General features: G+C 41.3%; 1 protein-coding gene and 2 non-coding genes across 3 annotated transcripts in view; all 3 read right to left on the bottom strand.

Annotated features, from left to right (window-relative positions):
• RPS5 (ribosomal protein S5) overlaps positions 1-19,448 on the bottom strand; it is a 367,355-nt gene extending 347,907 nt beyond the window's left edge. The window contains exons 1-2 of the mRNA XM_044084344.1: positions 19,299-19,448; positions 12,898-13,003 (exon numbers count right to left, since the gene is read on the bottom strand). Coding sequence (XP_043940279.1) covers positions 12,898-13,002 — 105 coding nt within the window. The 5' untranslated portion in view covers position 13,003; positions 19,299-19,448. The remainder of the gene's footprint in view (positions 1-12,897; positions 13,004-19,298) is intronic.
• LOC122812553 lies at positions 547-675 on the bottom strand. The gene has a single exon (XR_006366520.1). It is a non-coding gene; the product is annotated as a small nucleolar RNA SNORA3/SNORA45 family (small nucleolar RNA).
• On the bottom strand, positions 2,628-2,760 carry LOC122812555. Its single transcript, XR_006366523.1, has one exon. It is a non-coding gene; the product is annotated as a small nucleolar RNA SNORA3/SNORA45 family (small nucleolar RNA).
• Positions 19,449-19,795: the final 347 nt, after the last annotated feature.

Here is a 19,795-nt window from a genome sequence, read left to right as displayed (position 1 = left end):
TATTTTAAGACCTACACCCAAAAGGGAGGCATGAAAATTCCATGGCACACTACCACCTACTCTGCCATACTCATCCTCCTCTAGCATGCACTTCACAGGTCTAAATGACCATCCAGTTAAAGCTGTGAAGAACAGGCATACAAGCCAGTCAAATGTCTGTTTACCACCACAAGTATGCAAGGTGTCACCAGCCTCACAATGGTACAATGCACACTACTGCCTGCAGCTGCAACATACACCTACCACACCTAACTTTTTACTGTTCACTGCAAAACTCATCACTGGCTACCTCGGATTTTCCAGACCATACAAGCTTACAATTCTCTCAGGTGAAAAATAATATCTCGTGGGCCAGTATTTGCAAAACTTCTTGTTCTCATACACAAGTGTGTGTGTGTGTGTGTGTGTGTGTGGGGTTTGAGGGGCAGGGAGGCAAGTTTCACCTAATTTTAAAACTATACAGACTTTAAATAATTTTTCACCTTACCCCACAATGTGTGGCAAAAAATGCTTCTTAGCCATACTTCCTGCCCACATGGCAACTAACAATGTATCAGAGCTGGTGACTGGCTGCACCACAAAGATTCAGTCAGTGAATAGGCTCAGACTTCACTATCCGAGTAGCTGTAGCACACCAGGGCAACAGAAGTACAGAGATGTGACTCTAGCCTCGGTTACCTGAACTAACTCCTCCCTAAGCAGCAGAAAGCCAGTTAAACATATTGCTTCCCCAAAGTCTTTCGGGCTAAAAAAAAGTTTCCCCGAGACACTCACTTGATTTATATTTAAAAATGACACTGTCGAGGATAAGTCTTGTATATCCTGTAAACGCTTTACTTGAAGGCACCTACCCACATTGTCAGTATGCAGGTGCTACTTGCTTCCTAAACCACAACCACTTTTCATGATATATTAGCATTTTAGAACATTGAACATAAAATGGTTACCTTTGCTGCTTCAAGCCCAAGCGTTTATAGTTTCCTTACAAAACCCTCCATATTACAATCCAATGCCAACATTTGCATTAATAAAATATACTCTACCAACAGGTTTCAGTAACAAGCCCTGTATCATCCATTAATTAAATATTACACGTTACAATGCTTGTATACACAGTACCTCAAAAACAGCCCACGTTCTGTGTCTTGGTCTTCCACGTTTCCAGTAATTAATTCCTAGCATTTAATTCATGCATGGACTCGCCAATGTGACAGCAGCATACCTCTTACTATAATGCAAGAGTTTAAAATGCCACTTTTCATAATTTTGTATACACAGTATGGAACACACTAAATGCAGAGATCTGATACAAGCCAAAGACCAAAACAGAACAAATGGCTGTAGAAGACTACTGGTGGTATGAAGCAGTGATGATGCTTGTTACCATAAGAAAGTAGTCAATTACATTAGAAATGCCACAATTAACACAAAATGTCCTGCCATACAAATGAGATACTAACTAGAAATTAGCCAGTGTAAATGACCATCATAATGTACTGCCCACCACTCAGTGTGGTGGGGATGAAGCTACAACTAAAAAACATTAAAGACTTGCACTCTCTATACTGACAGACAAGTTCTGCACAGTAACTCATAGAAGCAAGTTTGCCACTTCCACCAAGGCAGGACATAAGAGCAGAAACATATCCCACATCCAGGCGATCATAGGTGAATACTATGCTAACTACCCTGAAGGGACACTAAGCCTAGACAATAACCAAGTCAGAACCAAACTCTATACCTTGTGTCTATGAGACAAAGACCTTAATTATTCCAAACCACCCCATAGAAAGTATTATTGTAACCATTATCTGCAGCAATAAGCAGCAGCTTCCTACAATCATGTAGGAGAAGTGCTCATCTCTGATTTAAATGCCAACTCATGTTAAAGGTCACCATTACAGCAACCCCAATGGAAACATTATGACAAATGTAAAACTGTTTGCTGTCACACTGCAAACTATAGCCCACCACCTGCAAACAGACAAAACATAAGCAATTACAGCCAGCTTTACTGAGGATGGTACAGCTGATCACCTTTATGCCCTACGCGACGAGCGTTTGGGTGATGTTCAATGCATCTTAAAGAATTGTAGGCTTTGGTAGACTAGCTGGTCGTTGGGCTTCCACAGCAGGGAATCCCATACATGATGAATATTGCAGTGAATGCAAGATCAAAATATACAGACTCAGAAATGCTTCCAGAAAGGAGGCAGTCAGATTCTGTGAAACCTCTAAGTGCCCCCCCCCCCCACGTCATATGTGCAAGAAGCCTGCTCCACAGGCTCAGTTAACCAACTCATTACTCCCACAATGCTAAGCAGGATACCTCATGAAACCTGCCCATCAATTGCCTTTTTAGAAGATGTCTAAAGAAAGACTCTCAAACACACCCCTGCATTAAAACAATGCAGTAAGTAATAAATTGCAAATAATGCATTTTAAATTTAGGTTTAACTGCATTCCACCCAACAATGATATTGGAGAACTGAAAATTCTGCAGATTCTCCCCAGGCCTCCGCTGAAAACAGGCTTTTGTGCACAGCAAGGCTTCCCCAGTCAACAAATGTAACACCTACATGCATTAATATATGAATATGGCCTCCTCAGCCCTGGTTTCTAACTACAAATGTATCGGAGCTGGTGACTGGCTGCACCACAAAGATTCAGTCAGTGAATAGGCTCAGACTTCACTATCCGAGTAGCTGTAGCACACCATGGCAACAGGACCAAGTGCCAAGGTGTGACTCTAGCCTCGTCTGCATTAAAAAGCAACTTACTGTAAGAGCTGTAACCTGTATAACCACTACAAATAAAAGTGAATATTTCTCAAAAATGCAGCACTACGTACATCTGTACTGCCCATTTTCTGAAATGCTACTGAAGTGACACTTGAGTGACAAGTGTTCTAGGCACAACACAAGACTTTACTTTGTGTTGTCCAGGGGCAGAAACAGTGAAACTGCCCAAGACTGTAAAACAGGCAGAATTTTAATACACACCTCAGTCTTTCAACAATGCCTTATATCTAGTAAAGATCCAATGCAATTAAAGGCCCTTTTACACAGACACTGAAGAACAGCAACAGAAAGTGCGCAGTTGTCACACACCCTACTTGTAGGCTGCTTGTCAACCAAATCCAGTACATTATACCCATGCAAACAGCCAACAAACTGCAAAAAAAAGTAGCAGAGAAACAAGCAGCGATTTTTACTTCACTAGCCAATGTCAATTACTGCTTCCAACATCCAATGTGTTGCTAGTTACTTCAACACACAACCATACTGTAATGCATCTCATACTCTACTCCAAATATTCCTAGACAGGGTTAACACCCTATAACTGCAAATGGGATAGGGCATCCCTCCAAAGAGGAAATGAAAAACAAAAATTACATCTGTCAATCAAGAGTCAATTACTTACACATGCTAACAGAGCTGAAACCCAAATCCTTCCTGCCCACCCATTAATATTAATGTTGTAAACATGTTTGGGTCCTCAGACTTCTATGTCGAGACAGTTTTTAAAATGGAATTTCTTCAGAAAATGCTTCTACACAAACTAGTTTGATACAAAACATGCATGCGTATGAGCATCAAGTTTTATTTAAACTTTTTTTTTAGCAACGAGCCTTGCTTAAAAAATCCTGACTAAGTCAACATTACAGACAAATCTGCCTCATCACTATAAGAGCTTTATGACAAGGTTACCTCAAAGCGTCAGGAAATTAACTTCAATGAGGACTAGGTACAGGATTCTAGTACTGAAAATATTAACCTCTGGAGAAAAAAAACTCTCTCTTCTCCATGTTCTACACGGGAAGATGGTGTTTAGTCATGTGCTGTGTACACACACTATTGTATATATACTTTGTACATGAAAAACAGTTGCCTTTGACAAGTTTTATTCTTGAAAGTAGCACAGGTTAGAGTATTTCAGGTTAACATCCTGCAACACTAGTCATTATTGGACCAGTACTACATTTTCACAGCATGTGAACAAGTTTGTTGCCTCCTTCCCTTTAAGGAATCTGATGACGTCTTTGTGGTTCAAGACACAAGTGCATCTTCGGGCACCAATCAAACGTTGGCAGTTTTTACTTTGAGTAGGTGGCCACTGCTGTGTTTATTTTATTCCTTAGGTCCTTAGGTTCATACTAGGCTATCTGCCCTAGGGCATTTATAAGCCTAGCCAGAGTGTGTTTGGCTTTCGCCACACATTTTAAATTAATTTTGCTATGCATTTTTTTGAGGTTAGTATACTGTGCCTCTGTCTAACAGTGACACAGAAGTGATAGCCGGGGTAAACCTACGATCTCCCATCCACTCATCAAGATTCCTCTTGAAGAGAGTCAATGTGGGACTCTGCCTAACCTGGACTGGGATTTTATTCCAGAGTGAAGGGAGCCTCTGGGTTATGAATCTGTCCCTCCAGCATGTCCTATTTATTTCAGTGCTGAGGTTCAAGTCTCTCGAGCGCGTAGCTCTATGGGATTTGATTTTCTGAGGTGCAGCATGTCCATTAATTCCGGGTTGGACATGGCTTTATAAGTCAGGCACAGATTGCCTCTGAGCAGGCGGTATGCCACTGAGTAGAGCTGGAGTTTCCTTAACCGGGCAGCATATGGCATCTGTTTGAGCCCTTTGATCCTCTTGGTGAGGTACTTTTGGGGTCTTTCCAGTTGCTGCAGGTGTCTGGTAAGGTACATCCCAAAAGGAGCATTGTACTCAATTATGGGCCTGATGAGGGATGAGTAAAGAGGTACGATGACCTCCCCTGATCTAGATGCGAATCCCTTCATGATTAGGTGGGCTATATAAAATGTTTTTCTAACCACTTTGGCCACGTGGTTGTCAAATGAGAGATTGCTATCAACTTGGGTCCCCAGGTCCCTAATGACTTCTTCTGTACTTAATGGATTACCACCTATGTGGTAATTTGTGGGCACTTTGTTTTTGCCAAAGGGGATGACTATACACTTTTTGGCGTTTAGCTTGAGGCCATGGCTCTGGCACCAGTTGTCTGTTTCTATGAGGGCCTTTTGGAGGATGCTTGTGTCGGCTGGAGAGTTGATTATGGCACCCAGTTTGCAGTCATCTGCGAACTTGGTCAGCCACAGTCCTTCCGTGTTGGCCTGTACCGCCGAGAAATATATACCGAACAAGAGAGGTCCCAGGATTGAGCCTTGTGGGACGCCATTTGTAACTGGTTTGGAGTCTGACATGGCTCCAGCAATTCTAACCATGTGGGTTCTGTCCTTGAGCCAGTTTGCAACCCATCTAGTGACATAGGGGTTTATATTTAAGCTGGTGAGCTTATCTATAATGCCCGAGTGGGGTATTGTATCGAAGGCTTTTGTGAGGTCCAGGTAGGCTGTGTGGACCACCTTCCCCTCGTCAATGGCCTTGGTGACTGTTTCAAAGAAATCGACCAGGTTTAAGAGGCAGGATCTGCCCTTAAAGCCAAACTGGGTAGGATCCAGTGTCTGTAGGTCCCCAATATCTTTATTTATGAGGTCCATGATGATCCTTTCCATAGCTTTGCAGACCAAGCTAGTCAGGCTTATGGGGCGATAGTTTCCAGGATCCGTTGAGGCACCACCTTTGTGGAGGGGCCACTCTTTGGGTACATATCCTGTAGTAAGGCTAAGATTGAACAGTAGTTTTATGTTTGGGTTTAGCTCTTCTTGGAGTTCATGTAGGATGCAGCCCGGGACACCATCTGGTCCCATTGATGCTATGTTTTTTGCTTTGGAGAGGGCGGCTCTTACCTGAGCATCTGAGATGTCAGGGGGGCAGCACTCTGTTGGGATAGATATTTGCCCTTTTGGTGGGGAGAGGGAGGAGAAGTTTGCACTGAACCTGTCAGCTAGGATGTTGGCAATGTCTGTGGGCTCGGTGTATTTTTTGTCATTTTGGACTAATTCTGAGGGAATTCCCACCCAGGTTCGTAACATAACTAAAGAAAGCCTTGTGATTATCCTTATTGTCCTGTGCAATTTTTCTCTCAAAGCTGGCCTTAGACAATTTTATGAGCGCCCGTAGTTTTTTGCTAATACTGATCAGAGATGCCTTCCCTTTTTGGGATTTTGCTCTATCATGTACTAGCTTCCTCCTTCTATTGTATAGTTTGTTTATGGCTGGGGTCCACCAGACAGGACGTCTGCCTTTGGAGGATTGGGTCTTGGTTTTATTTGGGATTGCATGATCCATGCATTCCTGAAGGTGTTCATAGAATGCGTTTATAAAGGATTCTGCGGTCTGGGCCGTATTTTTCACAGGCCCGGGGGCTTTGAAGGATTTCGCCTCGGTTTTGAGGCATGTGAAATTTGCTTTAGAGAAGTTTTTCACTGTGGTTTTCTGGGCAGGGGGTGGGGTCGGGATGTGAATATCCAGTGAGATTAGTTTATGGTCTGATCTTACCAGTGAGGGATACACTTTCTGATCTTACCAGTGAGGGATACACTTTCTGGTCTGAAGCATAGTGTCCCCATGTTGGTGATGATCAGGTCCAGTGTGTTTTCCCCTCTTGTGGGAGTGGTAACAAGTTGTTCCATAGCATTTGAGTTTATAAATTCTAGGAACCTTTGGGCTAGGGTGTTGGAGCTAGAGTAATGCTCCCAGTCTATGTTTGGGTAGTTGAAGTCGCCCAATATAATGGTGTTTGGAGAGACCTTCATATTTTCCAGTATTCTCAGGAAGGCCAAGTGGGGTTCCTGTGTTTGGGAGGGTGGTCTGTAGCAGGCTATAAACTGGAAGGCAGTTTTACCCACAGTTAGTTGCACATGGATAGTCTCAGATGCTTCGTGCTGTGCCACCAACCTGGAGGTGTGGGTATCTTTGACTAATACTCCCCCTCCTTTTGTGGTTCGGTCCAAGTTTTGGGGCCGAAAAGCATGGTATGAGGTATAACCTGGTAGTGCTGGGGTGCTCTCGGGAGCCTTGAACCAGGTTTATGTTACTGCACAGATATCGATGTTCTCCATGCTAAGGAGAGTTTCGAGTGCGTGCATCTTGAGGTTTAGACTTCTGGCGTTGAGTAGCATTACTCAGTTTCTTATCCCTTGTGATACCTATGGAGGTGTGTTTGTCTTTTGAGCCTTGCCTAAAAAAGGCACTATGGGGGTAGCAAGAGCCTTTGCCAATATCCGAAAGCCCAGGGGTGACAGGTGCAAGCCGTCCCTAGTGAAGCATCGTGGCTCGTCGAGCATGTCATCCCAGGCTGACAGGCATTGGATCCCCTTTGAATGACACCAACACTTAAGCCAATTTTTGAAATTGATCATCTTGTCTTCATATTGTGGCATCATTCTTGGTGAGGGTAAGATGCTACTCAAGGTCAGGGTCATACCGGCCTGGGCTACATGCTCAGAGAGCTCCTCTATGTCTCTTTTCATGTAGTCCAGGGAGGTACGTCTCAGGTCATTCACACCAGCATGGACAATGACAGAGTCATATTTGTACTTGCCTTGGAGTGATCTGAGTGCTTGTGTTATGTGGCGGATCCTAGCGCCCGACAGGCAGCTCACCGTGACCTTCTCCTTGTTCAGCCTGGTGAGCGGGACGTCAGTGTGCCTGACGACAGAGTCACCTATTCCAAGTGTATCAGGTGTGTTGTTTAGCCTTAAGGGCTGTGACTGTTCGGCACACTGGCTTTGTGAGCTATGTGTTGCACGTGTTTTGTTTTGGGGTAGCGGTTGCTTGGGTGTCTGCTTTGGAGGTCTCTGCTGCTTAGGCAGATTTTTATTTAGAGCCTCCGAGTATGTTTTTGTGTGTTTATGTGTTTGGTTTGTTGTCGTGGTAGGTCTATGTGAGACTGGAATTGTAGTGAGTGTGGTTTCCTTCTCCTCCTGACTGGTTACGCCAGTACTGAGTTGAGAGAGCTTAGCCTCCAGTTTGGCTATATGGTTGCATCTCTCACATGTGTTGGAATTTGTTGGGAGGAGGAGAGGGTTGTCTGTGTACATGAGGCAGTTGTAACATTGCCTCAAGATTCCCAGATTCACCAGCTGGACTGGAGAGGAGATTGACAACTGACCTTTGGACATGCTAAAATAGTATTGGGAATTCCTTTATAATTGAAAAAAAGGGCCAATGGGGAACAAGGTACTCAAGGGGAGTTTGTGAGGGTGTAGTGCTTTTAATTTTTTAGAGCTGACTTATATAATTGCTTTAGTGAGCAAGTGCCAGGTAACTTAAATGCAATGTGTTACAGGTAACTTAAATGCAAAAACGACAAACAGTAACTTTCTTTCAAGTGAAACAAGGAAATAAGTACAGTAAACAATGCAGATATCACTAGGGATCCACAGAAGTGCTAAAAGGCCGCGTTTTAGGTGGAATTAGCGTTTCAGGGAAATAAACAACAAGCTTACAAATAAAGTTAGATTCAGCAGGCCTGGATCTAGTCTATGCTACAGCAAACAAGGTGTACCAATTTCAGTAAGAAACAGTTTATATGCAGGCACTATAAGCCTCCAACCAGAAATTCCCTGCTCAGAAGGGCAGAGTCCAGCCTCTCCTCCCACAAAAGTGCAGACCGCAATCCTTCTTAACGTAAAATAACTGGCCTGAAGCCCAAGTGCTTAAACCAGAACTAATACACTTTTAGAATAACAGACACTGAGCTCTCAATCAGCAGTTCCCAACTTAGAAGGATGTAAGCTACCTGTCCTGCCACCACAGTGCAGGCCACAAACCTTCCTAATGTAAAACAACTGGTCTGAAGCCCAAGTGCTTAATCCAAAAGACTTAGAAATGATAGCTACACTTTAATCAAGTTACTACCAGCAGTAATAAATACAACTGAATACTTCAAAGAATGCCTGGATTAGTGCTCAAGTTATACAAACAAAGCTAGATTCAGCAGGCCTGGATCTAGTCTATGCTACAGCAAACGAGGTGTACCAATTTCAGTAAGAAGCAGTTTATATGCAGGCACTATAAGCTTTAACCAGAAATTCCCAGCTCAGAAGGACAGAGTCCAGCCTCTCCTCCCACAAGAGTGCAGAACGCGAACCCTCTTAATGTAAAATAACTTCCTTCCTACAAAAACAACCAAAACGAACCAGCAAGTAAATTCTGCAGGTGGCAATCCCCTCCTCCCATTAACCCAAGTTAAATATACAAACTCATGTAAGCAAAGCAATGGAGACCATATTCCAGTTTTCGTACAAGTACACTTTTAGTTAAGCAGGCCTAAAGTTCTAACAGTTAAAACTTGCTACAGGCAATAGGTAATTTAAAGTACAGTGTCATGAATTAGGCCATGGTATTTTGAGCGGCATTTAGTACAATATTCCACATTATGACCACCCTCTCTTCAGATAAGGAACTACCAATCAATGCAATCCAGAGTAGTGTACATCCTTTCTAGACGATGCATGCTGAACTCCTGCACTTCAGTGGCAGTTTTTTTTTTTCCTTGGGGGGGGCACAAGAACACCAGATTATGCAGCAGCAGTATTACAAAGTTACCGTATAGATTGCTGTGTGTTCTGCTAAGGTAAGAAACTGCATAACAGCAAGAAAATGACACAATTTTACACATTTTTTCCTCAAAAGACTTATACCTAGGAGGTCTCAATGAACTAGAGAAAGCCAAATGGCTATCCATAAAACAAAGAGCTAACCTACTTTAAGGATTCCCAAACATTTACTCAGCCAAACATGAGTCATCTTTAATTTTTAACACAGACTATGCACAAAACCACAACTCCTCATTACCCCTAGAGCCAAACTCCACAGTACTGCACGCACATGCATTCTCCTCTCAGGCACCTACTCTTTGGCAAGCTCTGCCCATCGACATGAAGGAAATCAAAATTCATAAAGCAACTCAAAATGTACTTAAAGACAAATGCTAAAGCATCACAGAACATAAATCACAACCTATATCCTTTTCAAGACTCATCTGTCAAGATTTACTTAAGACGGACCCACTTTAGAAACTAATGTAGAATGTGTGCATATTTTCTGTGTAATTAGTCTGAACTAACATTACTTACAAAATATTTCACAAACACAAATGCACAGCAGTGTATTTCACCAGAGCCGAGCCCGAAACTGGTCAGCACTAATCAGTGCACTATCCTGGCAACCCCCCCCCCCCGAACTGAACAGAAAACAATGCAGTACAAACAGCCAGGCATTTCCTGTCACCAGTCAATGCTTGTGGGCAGCTAAAACTAACAGCAACTTGTGTAACAAACCTTCAACATAAGAGAGAAGACTGGAAGGGGACCTTTAATATCAAATGCTACCTCTCAACCACTTAAAGAAATATGGACAAATCCATAAAATGTGGGTGGGGGGGGGGGCAAAAAGAGGGCCAATTTTTAAATATTGTTCTTACAAACTTAAGTTAAAATAGGTTTTGTATTAGCATGAATTTTTTTTGACAGTATGAAGTCTGTTCAACTTCAAAGAATTTTAAGGAGAAAAAGTCCAAAAATAGGAGACAAATCTGGACAGCTGAAGGGTATGAATGCTGCTGTAAAGTAACCCTCAACTACAAAAAGGAGGCAGCATTCTCTCATTGCCAAGATGGCCGCTTTAACCCCCCCCCCCCCCAGTTGGCAAGCTAGCTTTTAAAAATGTATAAAATGTAGCCTTTGCTCATGCCTCAGCTTTTCACATTAGAAATCCCCACCCATCTGTAAGTCACCATGTTCAGAGCAGGAAAAAAAAAAAGATCAGATTTCCTTAGGTTCTGGAAGGCTCACTTCAGATTAAAATTCTCTTCCAAGCCATTCAGTGGCACATCTCACCAGAATTCTGGGACTGACCTTAGGAACAAGAGATGGACTGGAAAACAAAGGCACAGCCTGACCCAGTTCCTGTCAAAAACCCAGACATGACAGCTAAAGGTAAACCCCACAAGAGAGGTATAGCCAAGACAGTTTTAGGGTGGGGCTTTCTGAACAAAAGTACACGAATGCAGTCATCTGGGCCACTTTGCTTTAACAAATCACCCCTTTGACCATGCTGCTTGAACGAGAAGGTGTAGTTACATAAGAAAGCTTGTAGCAAAGTGGTCAATGTCTGCAACAGTAAAATATTTCTGCTTATTCAATCAATTTCTGGCCAGTATGAAACCAGAAACTGGTGCCAGACCAGTATGCCTTTAAAAGCATTTTGAACAAGGTTTCTTTAGAAAAGGTTCAAGACCCCAAAAGGGAAATCTGTAGTAAGCTACTCCTTAAAGAACTGCAAAGTGGGTCCATGTCAGAACAGTGACTGTTTATGTAAGACACTCCCAAGCACAGACACTCAAATGCCAGAACACCAAACTGCCGAAACAAAGATGAAAATCTAATTTGTTTTTGCAAAGGTAAGCTACCGTGTACCCCCAACACTGTCTGCTACTTACAAGTCTGAGATCACACTACACCTGGGAATGGGAAAAAAAAAAACCCAGCTGTACTGCAACCATGCACTCTACCGCCTACTTCCACTGTGTGATCTTCAGTAGTCTGCTGCTATGGCAGTTAATCATAGTATATACACAGATCCCAAACCATGAGGAGGAAAGCAGTTAGAGAATACCATAAAAGTTAAGGTCTTGCTAAAAACCTACCCCACCACTAGACTGTGTGCAAGGAGTACATAGTACACCAAGCTGCAGCTAGTGTGGCCAGTGTCCTTACAAAATGAGCTGTCAGTAGGCCTTAAATGGCTTTGGTAATAGAAAATATGTGGTTTAAAAACCTATTCACTGAAACTTTAAAATATTAATTTTTTTTTTATTAGGAACAATGGCATCCAAAAAGCTGCTGCCTACTATTCTGGAACACCCTTTCACCATGATCATCAAGTAAGGTGGTTTAAACAAGAGACCACTAGAGAAAGTAACAGCTAGTGCATATGGATAAACCCTGCCATAAACGTAGACGCAGGCCTTTTATTTCCAAGGAAGGGAGAAACCTCAATTTGAGCATGTCCCAAACTGCTACAGGAGGCAGGCATCACAAAAAAAAAAAAAAAAAAAAAAAAAAGGAGGGAAAAGCAAGACTTTTAGGAATATGTTCACAGGCGATTAATAGGCTAAACACCACTGGGCCTTTCTAAAAGTGAGAATCAATTTCCTACCATGCGCTTTTGAGGTATACACCTTAACTATTATACCAACCCCCAATCACAAAGGGGAAACTGCGACTAGGACATGGCGAGTACTGCAATAGGACATGGTGAGTACTGCAACAGTCATCACTGCCCACAGGGGCTTATTTATGCTTACCTCACTGCTGCTGAACAAACCACAAACAGTAGCCTGCAAAACATACTCAAATCTCCACTATGGGTGCCTTGGTAGCAAGCAGAGTATCCAATCCCCAGAACGGGTGAGCTGGCATAAGCAGCACTCAACCAGCTTCCACGGACCAAGCTGCTAACCCAAAGGGTTTCTGAAGGAAGAGTTATCCACAACATTTGACACGTTTGCTATCCTTTTCAGAAAAAAAAAAAAAAAAACCCTCTACGGCTCTTCTGTCTCTATACAAGTCCACAACACACAAAGGAAAAATGTTCACGACCACAGCAAAACATCCTTAAGATAAAAAATATTCAGAGTTCCCAGTCAGCTGGCAATGTTGGCAAGATCATTTGACAGACTGTGGGAAGGTGTTACCTAGCCAGTACAGTGCCAACTGCAACTATCTACAAACAAAACAAAGAAGCAGTCATTAGTACACAAAGAAAAATATAAGCAGCTTTACCTTAAAGTACTTTTCATTAAGTGGGTTGAATCAGTTAACGAGAACATCTTGATGTTACAAATATGACCTGAAAGGCTGATCAGATTAAAAGTCTCAAACTTATCAGCTACAGACATGTAAAGAAAAATAAAATATATTCAAATTATTGTTAATATACTGTCGCACCACGACAGCAACAATACCTGCAAGGAGATGTCATTAATCTGTACGTCATCAGTACTCCATTTCCCAAACAATTTGATCTCTGGTGTCTCTGCCACTGCCGGAACAGTCTCCCACTCTGCCATACTAAAATGGAAAAAAAAAAATTCACACAATTCATTTAAAACAAAAAAAGTATAGCCCATCTACATTAACAGAAGCCATTTCCACTAACATTCATCAGAACAGGGCCAAAACTTCAGCAGATTCTGAACAAAGCACGAAAACATACACTGTAGCCTAGTGTAGTGCTAATGTGTAGGAAAAAACTCTATAGTCTTAAATACATACACAATTTTTTTAAAATCAGTTACACTTTGGGTTATTATGAAACGGCACTCTGCATGACAAACTTGCAGACTATGAACCCATTCTGCCAAATGTTTCAACTCTAGAGGAAGCCCATTAGTTTTATGTGGGAGGTGCTTTGTCAGGCAGGCATATGGAGGTTAGACACAGAACCGTTTTGTAGGGATCGCACACTATCAGATGGTTCTTGACAAGCAGTCTTACATTTTTCATCATACGATATTCTATTACTTTTTTCTGATCTTCCTCCCACACATCACAATTACCAGTCTGGCCCTTGTACCCCTTCCACACCAGGTCTGCCAGCTTCTCCTTAACCCCCCCCCCCCCAAAAAAAAAAAATTTCAGTAATTGCTGGGGACAGTCATGGGCTGAAAGCAACAGGGCTCTGCACTGCACATCAGCACAGGGGGTGGGTTGGGTCTTGCTCAATCTGCCCTCTGTTCTGTCCCTAGTGGCATGTGGTCTGCTGCAAGACAGTCTTGTGCAATGTAGCATATTACCATGCCCCTGCTACAGCTCAGCCAAGCCTGCTGCTACGCCACTGACCACTTCTTCCAGTGACATTTCCAGACTTCACTGGACATTAGCCAACTTCACTAGACATTAGCCAGAGACTCCCATCCATGCTGCTCTGTCAGTTGCCAGAGTCACATTCAGGGCTTTTTCCCCTCTAGGTTCCAGAAGCGGCTTAATTCATTTAAGTTTTTATTTTCAACTTCTAGTATCCCATAAAAACATGACTACAAGTTTAAGTTTTGTCCTTCAAACAGAACGGAATATTAGTCGCCATAAACAGCACAGGCAAATTGTTGTCTTGCCCTCAACCTTTATTCAGAATCACTAACTTCTTAAACGATCCTTAAAAATCAACACCCATCTACCTGAACATTTACATTCCCAGTTTCTCGTTTCAGAGCTTTCTGAAAGCATATACTTCAAAGTCAAGAAGACAATCACACCACCATAAAAGTAATATTCCAAAACTGAAGTGGGATGAAGCAGTGAATTGCTGAATGGAATGCAACAAGCCAAGTGATTAGAGAACAGGCACAGCTACACTGAGCTGCCAGAGTACAAGCCACTTGCTTCTCTAACTTCTAATAGTGGGATACAGCTGAAAACGTTGGTACTCTGTTCTACCTTAATATGCAGACTGAGGTTTTGCAAAAAACAGTACAATAAGTCAAGCAACATCTCCAATATCACAATGCTTGGTCTATCAAGAAAAATCTGGACCTACAGACCAGGTACAGTTTCAGACAGCTATGGATCATCTAATAAACAGTGTCTGGCTTAAGCTTGCTATCAAACATAACACCTCCTAATGAGCTACCACCACTTAGAAAATACCTAAAAAGTTAAGACAGCATAGCAGTTAGTGCTGCAGATTCACAGTACTTCGCTCTCTAGCTCAGTTCTTAAGACAAGATGCTGTGTGCATGCAGAGTCTATGCATCTGTGTTAGACTTTGCTGGGCTCTCTAGTTTCCCCCAACATTCTAAAAAACATGCGATATGTACAAATTACCAATAAACGCTCAATCAGCTGGAAACATGTTGAGGACCATTTTCTCTATCTTGCATCTACACAGTGTATTTAAAGGCTCCCATCTCCCTCCCAATACTAACTGGCTAGTCACAAACAGTGAAGATGGTGTTTGGAAATGGGCAAGCAGGTAGCTGTGAAAGTATGGCTTTGGATTTGTGCTGGAACACAGCTCAAAATTCTTCAGCCTCAGACCTTTCTGAAACACTTCCGTGGTCATCACTTCAGAAATAAAATTTGGTAGTGATGTTTACTTAAAATCTTCCCATATATGCCTACATCAAACCATGGCAAAAAAAATCTGCAGTCTGGAGGTACACAAGACTGACAATTCAAATAACTAGTCTTCACACGTACAAATAATTCAGGCACATGCTTACTTGAATAGACAGTGGTCACAAACATACCACTGCTTAATTCTGTAAATGTTTCAGACCTTATTTTGAAGCAATGGTACCATCCTCAACAGTTGAAAATGCAAAACACTATTCCCGCCTCCCAACTTTGTCAGCATCATACCTTCTGCACAGTTGCTGACCATGGCTCATTGGGGAGGTACTACAGTCTGCGATATCCATTGGTGGAAGAGGGGTGACAGCACTCCCAAGCAATGAATATGAAGCATCATGCACTGCTATACAAAGCATTACTGAAGTGTTTTTCTATTATTTATTTCTTTATACTTCTCTTCATTACTTTTCCTTCTTCTCTCAATACTAACCCCGTGTAACTCGCCTATCTCCCAAATGGACTTTCTTTTTTCTCTACAAGGTCGCTTTCTCCTTTTATAAGATATATTACTGCAACATGTCATCTCACCTTGTTTTTAAACTTATTAATCATCCCTGCTGTGCAATTTCTGTTTCCTAGAACTAGTGCCCAGACACTAATAGTCTATCATAATTCTTAATATTGTAAATATTTTTGATTCTTATAGTTATTATGAAAGAATATGGGATCACAGATCCCTTCTGTATTTCTCCTTTGTTTACCTATCTTAATGTGCTACTGTAAGTGTAACTACACTACATTGAATTTGTTCTTTACATTCTTATAATTTTTGTTTCTTTTATTGTCCTGTTTGAATGTTTTTACTAGTATATAGTGGAGCTTTTCTCCTCTGGCCTCTGCTGAAAATGGGCGTGTATCCAGCCAGACTAGCAATGCACTGTGAGGGCACAGCCAATTAGTGCCCGTCATGGCAGACAATAGACCCATTTACTTAGAACTGTAGTAAGAAACGCACTTACGTTTGAGAATCCTCAATAAAGTAAAACTGGTTTTATTTACTTCGCATCAACTCGTACATCTTGGTTTCCTAAATATGTAACATCAAAAATTAGAATTAAAAGAAGATGTAGAGTTTCATCCTGCAAGCCCCGTCCTTCAAAACAAAAGGTGATCCAAGTTGCATAATTATCAGGTTTATTCACCATTGACTAAAAAAGTTTAATGGTAAAGAACGATGCTTTCATGGCAGCACCAAATTAGTAGTTAACTCCCTTGCTTTTACAAAATGCGAGGCCCAGAAGACTAGAACTACATAAGACTTTAAGCTCCAAATGGTGAGCACTGAAGAAAATGACCAGAACAGAAATGTTAGAGGGCGCAAAACAATCACCAAAAGAAATACACTGGGGAGAGAAAGCATGAGAGGGACTTGATGGATGTGGAGCGGAAGCACTGCTTTGCACTGTATCTGTACAGTGATGTGGTAACCTAGCTGCAGACATTATGTCCTCAGAGCACCAGGCAAGACAGCACACAAAACGTCAAATGCACAATTAAACTGATTCTCTAATAGTACTTACTTGCAATAGTTTACTGGGAAACCCTGACAGAGCAAGAAGTTCAGCGGTGTTGTAGTGTGGTGGCTCACCAGACATGCAGTAGCAAGTATATGGCTGTCATCAGAAAAGTTAGTACTAAGCAGGCATTTATATAACTGTGATATTTGATAGGTGTGCTTTATCCGAGGTCACAGCTCTATTCCATTGATTGAATAAATTCATACTTTGTGACTCATTTGAGGACTTGTTTTCCTTATTGTAAATTGCCAGAAAGGCCACGGATCTCATTGGTTCTTTCACTGTGATTCATTATTTTAAGCTGTATGTCAGTATTTCAGGGTGCATGGTAAAGTATTTAATTGCACGCTTGTGCTAAAAATACAACACATTTGCTTTATTTTAGCATATACACACATTACACATGTTTATTAGCGAACACAAAATATCTAGCTCGCTTTACGTGTTTAGTGCTACCTATCCCATTAATACACACCGTTGTATGAAATGGACACTAGATAAAGTGACGTGACAAGGCAGTACCGGTGATTCCCGTTTTGCCTTTGCTTTCCTTACACAATGAATACTCCTGAAACTAGTCAATGTATGCATGATGTCTGAAAAATCTGCATAGCATACCAATCATTCGTTTGCATACCCCATCACAGGCGTTAGTCCTGTCAACCACTCTGGTCACGCCCATTCCTGCACAAAACATCCAGTGAGCCAGTACACTTATATGGAGACCCAAGTTTTAAGAAAATCAGTCAAACGTCTATTAGACCCCCACCCAAATCAATAAAATAGGTTCACGTTCATGACAACTTTGCAGCATGCCTCAAAAGATGTGAGGTGAAGCGCAAGTCACGGCAAGCTAAGGTTAGAGAGAATAAGAAATATTAGATAACTGGTCAAAGAAAGAATATGCAGTTTTAAGTGGGCAGAAAGAACAAGCTTTGCAGATAACATTACCTTTCCAATCCAGTTCTGATGGAGCACTACAGAAATGTAATGCTTAGTCACCGGTTACTAAAAGATATGTAATTAAAGAGTATAAGCACTAGTAAATATGACAGACAGCAGGCCTGGTGGAACAGCGAGGATGTGGTTTGCTATTACACATACTTGTAAGGTACTTAAACTCTGTTCAAGAAAAAGAAAAATACTGAAGCAACACCAATGTGTTGCCTTATAGCACAGAGGAAGGAAAATGCCTGGAAATACAGTAAAGTACATAACTCAAGACAGATTCAGGAAAAGGCAAAATCATTCCAGTGGACAGTCTTGGGTATAAACACTAAGTGTTTAAAACAAAAGAGCACTGCAATAAAAAACTTAGCTAGATCTGAAAGCATTTTTACTTAGCTTCCTGATAAATCCTTTAGAACAGCAGTCTAACATCATCAGCATATCATGTTTTGTACTGTTAAAGCAGCTGCATGTGTCAAGAAACAATTCTCATTATAAACACTGCCTAGATAAAAAAAACCTTTCATACATATAAAACTTCCCAACCGATTACATATAACAATACAAACATTTGCTTATTGTTTTGGCACAGGGTACTTGTGTTTCCTCTTATTAGGTCCCCCTTCAAGCAGATTTACAAATCAGTGTACAACACGCAACTCAGCACTGAGGTATACATACTTTTGTACTCAGATGTGGTAAACTATTAATCATAATTAGCCAGGTGGACAATTTTGCCCCATGGCAAATGGTACATTACACATTTGAATTTCAAAATACAATAACTGAATAGATGTTAGAAATACATACTAACACACATTCACTAAACAGACAAAGTGTGCGTGCACACACACACACCCTACATGCATTACATATACCCAGCAATAGATATACAAACAAAAAATAGATTGTATGCACAAAGTTTGGTATTCAGTACCTTTTTCTCGTCTTCAGAAGACTACATAAAGCAAAATGTGCTACCTACCACTAACCCTATGCTTTTTAATGCTACTGCAAATAGTCTACACAAGTGGCTACCTGTACCATGCATCTACCACAATTTTTGCAATTACTTACTCCAATCGTTCTCTCAGAACACAACGAATCCACAGTAAGAAGTTGGGGAAAAAAGTAGAATTTCAATACTCCGCTATAAGAACAACTACCACCACTCATTTTCAACTGCTCATATCTGTCCATTAATACCGATGGAACACTTTCTGCAAGGATGAGGCAGATACCCTTCAACCACAGAGCAAAAAAAAAAAAATATGGACAAAGCCATAAATTATGGGAAGATACAGACCAAAAAAATAAGGGTGCTTTTAGAAACTTAAAAAGTTAATAGAATAACAGATTTTGCGTTAGCATAAATTTTCTGGAGAGTATAAAGTCTGAAACTATCATTTTCTGACTTTAATTTTAAGTGACTTGCCAATACTTCGCAAAAAGAAAAAGAACTCGGTTTTATGAAAACCAGACCAAAACAGGAGGCATAAAATCTGGACATTTGCGAAAATCTGTATAGTGTGGTATACAATCAGATGAATAGGAAGATCAGCAAAGAAAACATATTTCATAGTACATCTACTTAGACAGTGAGAAGGCCTACCTCGTAACTAAACTCATTAAACCCCATAGTTACATCGCATTACAGAACAATCACACTTGTTACATAAAAAAAATACTATAGATCACCACTAAGACATGATTAACCTGCAGTAACTAAAAAAACAATTCCTTAAACGTAAAAAAACAAGATAACTTACTCGGCTACTAGAACCTTGTGCGCTCCTCTGCGATTCGCGAGGAAAAGAGAACCCTGAACGAGAGCTCACCACCTCAAACACACGAGTACTAGACGTCACTTCCTGTGTAACTGGTTAAATGCTCGAAAGAAAATGTCTGAATCACAGAATGAGAGCGTTATTGGTGCTCTGTATGTAGAGCAGTATTGTTTAACCCGCGGCTCTCAGAGCGGTTCCATGCGGCTTATTACTTACCCCTTCCTCCCCAAGTGAGACAGCAATAATATGGAAGAGGAGAGAATAAAGAAGTGTTGACAATCCCAGTGTTTAAAATTCGGGTCTAAACTAAAGCTGACCAAAGTAACACCCACTTTACCACGTCACTCACTTTCCCACCCACAGTGTCATTTTTCTTCTAAACGTCCTGTATATCTTCAATCCCAGTCCTTATTTGGCTCCCAGTGTTAACTGCATCTTGGATTTATGTTCCTATTACATTTAATTCTGGCTGCCACTTC

This window comes from Protopterus annectens, chromosome 9.part0, assembly GCF_019279795.1.
Source record: "Protopterus annectens isolate FY-2018-M chromosome 9.part0, PAN1.0, whole genome shotgun sequence".
NCBI lineage: Eukaryota > Metazoa > Chordata > Ceratodontiformes > Protopteridae > Protopterus > Protopterus annectens.
This window is presented reverse-complemented; position numbering and strand designations above follow the sequence as displayed.